This window comes from Prenolepis imparis, unplaced genomic scaffold (genome assembly GCF_030444845.1).
Source record: "Prenolepis imparis isolate NDT839.2.m4 unplaced genomic scaffold, iyPreImpa1.0 SCAF_14, whole genome shotgun sequence".
NCBI classification, from domain to species: domain Eukaryota; kingdom Metazoa; phylum Arthropoda; class Insecta; order Hymenoptera; family Formicidae; genus Prenolepis; species Prenolepis imparis.
This window is the reverse complement of record NW_028141172.1, coordinates 9662945-9672426: the sequence shown is the minus strand read 5'-3', so window position 1 is coordinate 9672426 and position 9482 is coordinate 9662945. Positions and strand designations below refer to the sequence as shown.

The 9482-nt window shown below is 30.6% G+C and overlaps 1 protein-coding gene across 1 annotated transcript; it reads left to right on the top strand.

Annotated features, from left to right (window-relative positions):
• The first annotated feature begins 4234 nt into the window (after positions 1-4234).
• LOC145945004 (juvenile hormone acid O-methyltransferase-like) lies at positions 4235-6146 on the top strand. Its single transcript, XM_083053768.1, has 5 exons — positions 4235-4421; positions 4537-4708; positions 4888-5023; positions 5397-5541; positions 5668-6146. Exons 1-5 carry the CDS (start codon positions 4235-4237, stop codon positions 5886-5888), a joined length of 861 nt encoding a protein of 286 aa, XP_082909894.1. The 3' UTR covers positions 5889-6146.
• Positions 6147-9482: the final 3336 nt, after the last annotated feature.

Here is a 9482-nt window from a genome sequence, read left to right as displayed (position 1 = left end):
ATCGCCATAGGAGATCATCGAGGAAAGGAACTGATACTATCTCTCGAAGCGTGGAAAGGACTCTACGAGCAACGTCACAATATTCAGAATCTGCTTCGAAACGATTTTAAAGATGCCTACAGTTAAGCGTTGGACCGTTAACAGTGCGAGTACGTACGATTAACGACGCCAAGTTAATAAGTCTTGAATCTTCAAATGTATGCATGATGATGATCGAATCGACGTTACACCGTATGTTCGATCTCGATCCATGCATTGATGTAACTTTTGACCGATTGGTTAAAATTACCAATACAGTCGATATCAAGTTTACGCAATTTTCAAATATCGCGTCCAATGTAACGAATCCTAAAGAAGTATCAAATGTAATACGCGCTAGCGACGCCTTCAACAAGCATCAGCTCATCGATTGCGAGCTGACAGCTTTAGTTTTTAGTCCATAATATGTAAGAAAAAAAAAAAATATTTAAAAGAAGAATAGAGTTTTTAAGTCTAAATTATGATGTAATTTCTTTGCATGCATTTCCATTCTCCATCTTTCTCCCACCCGTAAGCAGTCCCAGCTCTCATACGTAGCTCGTTGCATGGTCCTTGCGGGGGATGACGTCATGCGGGTAAGGGGGAACGCCAGGCTAGAGACCGAGAGGCTAGGGACTGAGAGGCTAGGGACCGAGAGGCTAGGGACCATGAGAGAGATGACGCGAGGCGTAGCGAGGAGTGAGAGAGAGAGAGCGATGACGTGAGGCGCAGCGAGGAGAGAGAGATGACGCGAGGCGCAGCGAGGAGAGAGAGAGATAGCGTGAGACGCAGCGAGGAGAGAGAGAGATAGCGTGAGGCGCACGCGAGAGAGAATTTTTAATAATATTTTAATATATAATTATTTTATAATAATATTAATATATCAAAAAAACAAAAAAATCAAAAAAAACAAAAAGGCTCGTATAATGCAACGCAATAAATAATAATAATGGAATATAGTGAAAGGCCAACTAACGAGCAAATAAATAGATATAATATAAAATAATAAATTCATTTAATCATGCTCTTAAAATTAATAACATGTAAATTATGTAATATTAATATAATAATTCTTTTATAATAATATTCTTAATATAGATGGAAAGAGGAATTATTCTAAAATAAACTATATATTTTTTAATATTTAAAATAATTTTTATTCTTAAAATGAGTATGCGTAATATTTATAATTTTGTGTGTGTGTGTGTGTGTGTGTGTGTGTATGAATGTGAATTTAAAATTTAAAATATAAGAATATAAGAATATATAAGAATATAATAATATAATATGAATATAAAGATAAGAATATAAACACTAAGAATATAAAGATAAGAATATAAAGATAAGAATATAAAGATAAGAATATAAATATTATAATATATAAAAATTTTTAATGCGTCGGCGGCAAGCGGAGGAGCAGCGGCTGGGCAGTGTTGGCGGCAACGGTGGTGAGGCGGTCGGGCGGCTGTGCCGACGATGGTGGGGGTGGCAAGACGACGGCCGTGGGACTACTGCGAGGGGTCCCTTCTGTGACAGAAAAAAAAAAAAAAATTTTTATTAATTATTTTAACAATTTTTAAATTAAAAAGAAATACTTACAACACACTCTCAATCTTCGTCCCTCACATCCGACTCATCGATTTCTAAGTCTGAGTTCAGAATATTATGTTCTGGCGACTCCTCCGATTCGGATGGCAACACATCTGAGTTGGATGGTAATAGCAATAATGGCCATGGTGGCAATGTCATATTCATTGGGTTCCTACAAACTTTCGGTTGTCCACTTAAAAAATGCAATACCTTTTGATATCGACGCTGAAAACATACATGTGCTCGAAGTCTTGAATAGAGATCATACATGTAGTACATAGAGCTTGATCAGTACCCGTCGAATAATAAAAGTATATTGTACAAACTTTTGTACGTCCGTTTAGCGCAAGGATTTGTGAATTGTCCACTACCTTGTCGTCAATATCCGTAAGGTCCTCACTGCAATTACTAATATAATTACTGTCATCCGACAGCGCGTGATCTTCGTCAGATTCGTCTAATATCGCTTCGAAATTATTATCATTTTCCATTTTTTTTTTTTTCTCACTACTATGCCACTAACACTTCGCACAGGACACTTAGCTCTTTACTATATGAATACTGAATACTTTGTGATGAACATCGTGGATACAGACCCGCTCTCCATAAGTTTCAACCCCCATCCCTCTCAAAATTATCGCAAAGGAATATCATAGTAATAAAATCGAGCGCTATCTGTTTACGACCGATTTTCTGCGAGGGTACAAAGCAGCCGAACGTTGGCGCCGATACGTTGCATTCTTCCTTAAAAATATTAAGAAAAAATGTTTCGCCCTCGTTTATGGAGGATTTTCCGCGAGGGTACAAAGCTGCCGAACGTCAACGCTTTTGCACCTAATCACGTTTCAACATGTTCGTCGCAGCGTTGGCTCTAAAATCTTCATTTCTTTCCTAATGATAAAATGTCCATAAAATGAAAAACATAGTTTTATGGATTCTAGAACGCTCCGTTGACAAGTTCGAGCAGCCGGACATCGGCGCTTCCGTAATAAAATTATACTAGCGAGGGTACAAAATTGTCGATCGTCGGCGCTTGTTCTATACCTTTTTGGGAAAATGTCTAGGATCCCTCATAAAAAAAAAAAAAAGTCGTAAAGATATCCATCTACAAATATTGCACTCAGAAAACTCCCCCTCCTTTGTCGAAACATCCCCTCCACCCGCGTGACGTCAGCCCCCGCACCATCGAGATACCCCCGCCCCGCGTGACGTCATACCCCTCGCCCCGGAGAACCCCCCGCGCCCCGCACTCCCCTCGGAGGACCTGAGTTAGAATTGGCATAGTATACCTACTTGTAACATAAGTAGTTATAGCTATTAAGGGCTATAATAGACTGTTCCAGTAATATAATCGATAATAAATCTTGATTTTAATAACTTTTCCCGTAAACCCCTGGTAAACAAATAATTGTTAGTTTCTGCTTCTATAAAAAATTCTAGAAACAGTTTCCAGTAAATAGTTTAGGTTCCTCGAAGGACCCAAAAATGACTTATTTTTAATATCCTTTTGTAGTATCCGGTAATAGGGACGGGGGTCACAGGGAGGAGATATAAAGGATTTAAAATTGTATGTCCTTCGTTCCTCTTTGATATTCATTCAGTGAGTCTTTAATTAACAGAATCACTTTTATCTGGCTTCACAACTATAGCCATTACAAAAGAAATAAAGTAAAACGAAAAACTCGGAATGCCCATTGGGCTATATATTCAGGGTAGGTAAACTGTCCTTCGTTCACATACGTCTGACGAGCTAGGCAGTCCATCGCTAACTGCTGGTTCTGCTGCGCTCCCTGCTCCGAAAGTTCGGCAAGCCGCTATAATATAGATTCCTTACGCTATATGGAAGATCGATATAGGTTTTGATTCGCATAATACGCGCTTACACTTTTTTGATTGAATAATCACTAACCAAACGTCTAAAAATAACACTGACATTTCGACTGCTATTTAATTCAAGTTATGTATCTACCTTTCCTTCCTTTCTCAAATACATCCTCTTCCTCGTATGACAACAAACAATCCTAATCGATCTTTGCTTTTAAGTGAGAGAATACTATTATTTAGAAAAAATTTTATTTCTAACTGTATACCGATAAAGTATTGTAAAATATTCTTTTTACTCCATATCATATTGAATTTTTTGTTATATTCTAATTATGATAGAGAAAATAAATTCTATATATTAATATTAAAGAATTGAAGGAAATGATCTAATAAGAGCTAGTGCGTCGGAATTAAAACGTATTATAAATTTATTAATTTAAATTAATTACGCAAAATTCTCATGGTTTATTATGCAATTTGTGTGTAATTATTCTTAATTTATTTAGAATATTTTAGTATTTTTTTGTACCATCCTCAGCTTATTGTATTAAAAGTTAAAAGTGAGTGTTGTTTTTATACATTATACCGAACACTTGTATTATTAAACGATAAGCTGAAGATGATCCAAAGAAAAGACAGAAACGTTCTGAATAAATAAAGAATAATTACAAACAAAATATTTGCGTATTAAAATGCCGACGCATCGGCTCTTATTAGTTCATTTCCTTCAATCTTATTATATATCTTTTCATATTTTATATATTTTTTTATATTCTAGTTATTTAAACATTATCATAAAACCATGGTACAACCAGCGCAGTACGATTTATTTGATAATATGTGCAAAAACAATGCATCACTTATAATCAACGAGTTCGCCAAACAGCTAAAAAATATATCTGGAAAATGTATGGATGTTGGTTGTGGACCCGGAAATATAACAAAGGATACTCTTCTTCCGGCACTTGATCCAAAAGCAACAATGATTGGTAAGAGAAAATAATAAATTACGAAAGATTATAACACTCGCACGCGCACACAAACATACACACAATAATGTAATAACAATTAATATTAATTATTGTTAAAATATATATTATAAAGGTACAGATATTATGAAGAATGTGATTGAATACGCAAACAAAACATACGGTGACAAGGAACGACTCAAATTCGAAGTGTTGGATATTCAAACGAAAAAATTGCCCGAGGAGTATATTTCGAAATTCGATCACATATTCTCATTTCATGCTTTGCATTGGTGCCATGACATTCGGTAAGAAAAATTATTGAATAAAAATAAATTAATATTTTTTTTTGTAGAAAAGAACTTTTGCATATAATTTTACTAATATAGTACTAATATATTTTGACATATATGTTTCGAAAAATAATTCTAATAAATATATATTTTCAAAATTACAATAATTAACATACATTTTTGTTGTTTAACAGCCAAACATTTGAGAATATTTATCGTATGCTTCGACCCGATAAAACTATGCTGATATTAAGTATAACGCGCGCCAAAGCCATCTTTGAAGCCTTGGAATGTTTGGCACAAGATGTGCAATATGCATCATATATGGAGGTGAATATTATTACATTGAACTATGATGTGAAATTGTATTGTAGCATAACTTCTGCGTAATTGTGAAATTTCAATCTTTAGAAATATTTTAAAATTAGTCGAGTACACACTTATAGATGAGTGACATTTAAAATAGATTCAGTTGCTTTACATAAAAACTTGTATTATTCGACATTATTAATTACAGTATCAATTTTGGATAGACTTTTTTGTTTTACTCACTGATCGGTCTGCGAAGATATCGATATAAAATATATAGCACAAACGGCATTATCTATGAAATCACTTTTTTTTATGTATAAATATTATGTGTGTGTGTGTATTGCTTTTATTGCAATTTTTTAACTATGGAGTGTCAATTATCTTTATACAGGACAAACAAAAATATGTTGGGGCACTTCATTATTCGACCCGACCTCGTGAAGAGGTAATAGAAATACTTGAAGATATCGGATTTCAAATTCATCATTGCAGTCATCGGGAGATGAAATATTGTGAGAATACAGAAAAGTATATATGTAAGTATTTTCCTTGACATGCATGCAGAAATAAAATTCTAGGCTATGCGATTAATATAATCTTTTTATATTACTTTTTCTTATTTTGTAATTAATAAATTAATCTTATTTTGTTCAATTCGATAGCCATGGTTACTTCACAATATACTTTTACATTCTTGGACAAGATGCCGCATAATCTAAGGGAGGAATTCAAGAATGAGTTAGCACGTAGGTTTACGGAAATAAAAGTTAAAGAATATAGAGAAAGTCAAGATAATTCTAAGCTACGTGATGGAAGTGAAGAAACGGATATTCCTGCTCTATATTCTGTACTGATTATTTATGCACAAAAGAATGTTTCATAGTTGTATAGATATCTCTCCATGATCTACGGAAAAAATAATTATAATTTTTTTCTTTCCTATTTTTTTCTTTCTACCTTTTGCTTACAAAACGATTGGATAATATTTACTTGTATTTCTTTATAGACTAATTTAAAAAAATATATATTAACAAATTTATATTACAAAGTACGTTGATTATATATTTTATATTTATTTCATATATGGTACAAAATATATTATATAAGATGTATATAATATATGGTATTAATCATTTAATACACAATTTTCTTTTTAAAATTAATATGTACGTATCGAAAAAAAGAAATATTTTCTATTTACATATATAGATCGACAGATTTCATAACGATTGTATGATATATATGTACTTTGTAAAATAAATATTATTTTTACTCTCCACACAACGTAGTTCAATTTTAAATAACATCATGTATGTTTTTATTGCATACAAACAATGTATTTGTAAATATATTCATAAGATGGACTACTTTCTATTGCGTTTTCTTTAATAATTATCTATGATACATGTTTGTACCTCATATTAATATCGCTTTATATCGTGAGAAAGTGCATTCTACCTTAGACGAAACAATGGGTGCATACTTTAGAGGAATCCATTTCTCCGATTTTTAGTGGCACAACAACTGGCTGTTCATTTTCAGAACTGATAATAAATTCATAATAAATAGTAGTTGAATGATAATTAAACATAATTATTAGATCAAACAAATGATTATATTTTTATAGTTTGATTTCTATATTTCACATTTCTATATCATATTTTAATATCTTATCTTAATATTTATTACTTGACAATAAAATTGATTTTATCAAAATGTATCCTGTTGTTGCTATTTCGATTAAAATTGCAAAATAATATTTTAACCGTAATCTTGAAGAAAATTTGCATATAGTTAAAAACAATTTTACTTCCATTATATCGCCAATAAAACAATTAGAATAATCTGGAATTTCGTTATGTGCTTCTCTTAATATTTTGTCAAAAAGTACGAAAAAAATATGGAGCAGCCTCACATTCCGGATAACATAAGAAATAAAATGGCCACAATATTAACAAAATATATAATTGCTTTTATATTTTAATTAACATTTCTGAAAATGAACAGCCAGTTGTTGTGCCACTAAAAATCGGAAAAATTGATACTTTTTAAGTATGCACCCATTGTCTCGTCTAAGGTAGAATGCACTTTCTCACGATATAAAGCGATATTAACAGACAAACAACAAAACTTTAATTTGAATAATATAAATCGATATTTTGTCACTCATTGTTACTTTTGTAAAACCAACAAATAATTTATATATTTATATATATTGTTTATATATACGTGGACGATGAGTCTATTGAACATATGATTAAATAACTAGTGTATTAATAATGCCTTTTCAGTAACACGTATAGAGCAATCTGATTGATTGAAAATAAGATTAATAAATATACATAAAAATAAGTTTAGATTTATATTCATGTTTCACGTTTTCATAATTTCTCTTACAAGGGAAGTGTCCCTCATCAATTTTGATACGCTTTGGATATGTTGTAGAGCATAAAAAAATATTTGATCTATATTTTTTTTAGGTACTTATCTCAACGTTTAAGGGCTGAAACAACCCTTTGAAAATAACGGATTTTTATATATTTTCAGCGAATATCTGTAATAATATAAGGAATATAAGAAAATGTTTTATACAAAAGTTTTGTAATATTTTATATTTTTTAGAATGGCTTAATCATATTTTTTGAAAACGTCAAATTTTTTAATTTACACTCTTTCCCCCTCTTTATTATTTTACGAAATTTAAGAATTTTGTGCAAACAAAAATTGAAGAGCATCGAATGCCAAATCCATCCATATATATTAATATTGTTTCCATGATTCAATTTTTGGGAAAATGAAATGACAACGTCGTGATATAGGAGCCACGCTGTTGCATTATTTTTCTTCAGTTGCGCTGATCTGTTAATATATAACATAATATGCGATGGAAGTACATAAAGAAAAAGATATCCGAAGTGCCGTGTGCACAAAACAGAATCAAACAGTGCGTCGAAATAAATCATTAAGCAATGTTCACGAATATATTTTCTGTTTCCTTTTACGCCTAAAATAAAATCGTTCACATTGTGCTTATTTTTTATAATCATCTGATTTGGCTTTATCAATAGAACTACGAATAACTTTCTCCGGAAGATATACATTATCATCATCTGTGTTAATAGATCAACTCTTTCCGCTTCTGGAACTTTATATGTAAAAATCAAAAGTTTTTTCGTCTTCTAATTGAACTTCTTCGTTTTGTATTTCCTCTGCAGTATATTATTAAATTTTTCTTTTACTTCTACTTCTTTCAAAGTTATCGGACTTTGTGGAAGGTTTAAAGCAGTGAAAATTATATAGAGTAACATTATTACGTTCTACGAATTAAGCGGCGTCATTCTGAAAAATAGTAGAATTAAATATTTGTCTCAAACTTTGATTATATTAAAAATAATACGAATTTTATAGTTAATGTGGAGTGGTTTTTTATGTTAGCTCTGACGTCGCCTCTTTCTTTTCTCTCTTTCTTGATAATATACAATCAAAAATATATCAATTTATTGAAATTGTAATTCTATGTTTTGGATAATTGGTGACAATAGGAAGAAAACTGTATAAAATAGCGAATCAGATTTTGAAAAAAAAAAACAGAAAAATTAACTTTATCAATTAAAAATAATTTTAGTAAGTTCTTACAATTATGTCATTTTATTGGCAAAAATAATTCTTTATATAGCCACTAATAAGACTGGCTAAAGAGACGCAAAGAATTGTGTAAAAGCTGAATAAAAAATAATATCGAAGCAAAAAGTAACAAGCGTAAGTTTCTGAACCCACCATCATCTGATTTTCTCTCTTTTTAAGAACAATGGTGTGAGTAGAATAATTCTTAAAAACTTACTATTTTTTAAAAAAAAGGTAAAAAAAAGGCGCCAAGTTCACGCGCCACGTGAAAAAGTGTTATACAAAAAAAAAACAGTGTGCTTTAAATTACTGTAAAAAACTGGTCTAAAAAATAATGTCATTTTAACTTTATAGAATATAATTTTATTGTATAAAATAATAATTATAATTCTAGAAAAATAGATTACGTCAAGCTTATATAGTCTACACAAGGTAAATTTGACTAGATCGTTAACTATTTTATTAGTTTTAACATACTTTAAAATATGTTTCTTATATAGAAATATTTTTTAAATTATTGAAAGTGGAGAAAAAATTGATTTTGTGGAAGGTGTACTCATCACAATAATGGAAAATGACAAAATATAATTTATTAACGCTGTATTATAAATTAGATAATTATAATGATAATTACTAAAATAATTGAAATAAAATTATTAAAATAATAGCAAAACTATAGAAATAATTATATACATCAATAAATATTTTATGAAAATTTATAAAGTACTAAAATAATTATCTAAAACAATTTTGAAAAATAGATGTACTTATAGTAATTAATAAAAGTAATTTTAATAATTATTTTTATCATGTATTCTTAGCAAAAGCAAAATTAGCGGAAATTGGCGGAGAA

Coding starts and splice junctions, on each gene's coding strand:
- LOC145945004 (XM_083053768.1), top strand. CDS start 4,235: ATGGTACAACCAGCGCAGTACGATTTATTTGATAATATGTGCAAAAAC. Junction 4,709..4,887: donor CATTGGTGCCATGACATTCG/GTAAGAAAAATT, acceptor GTTGTTTAACAG/CCAAACATTTGAGAATATTT. Junction 5,542..5,667: donor GAATACAGAAAAGTATATAT/GTAAGTATTTTC, acceptor TCAATTCGATAG/CCATGGTTACTTCACAATAT.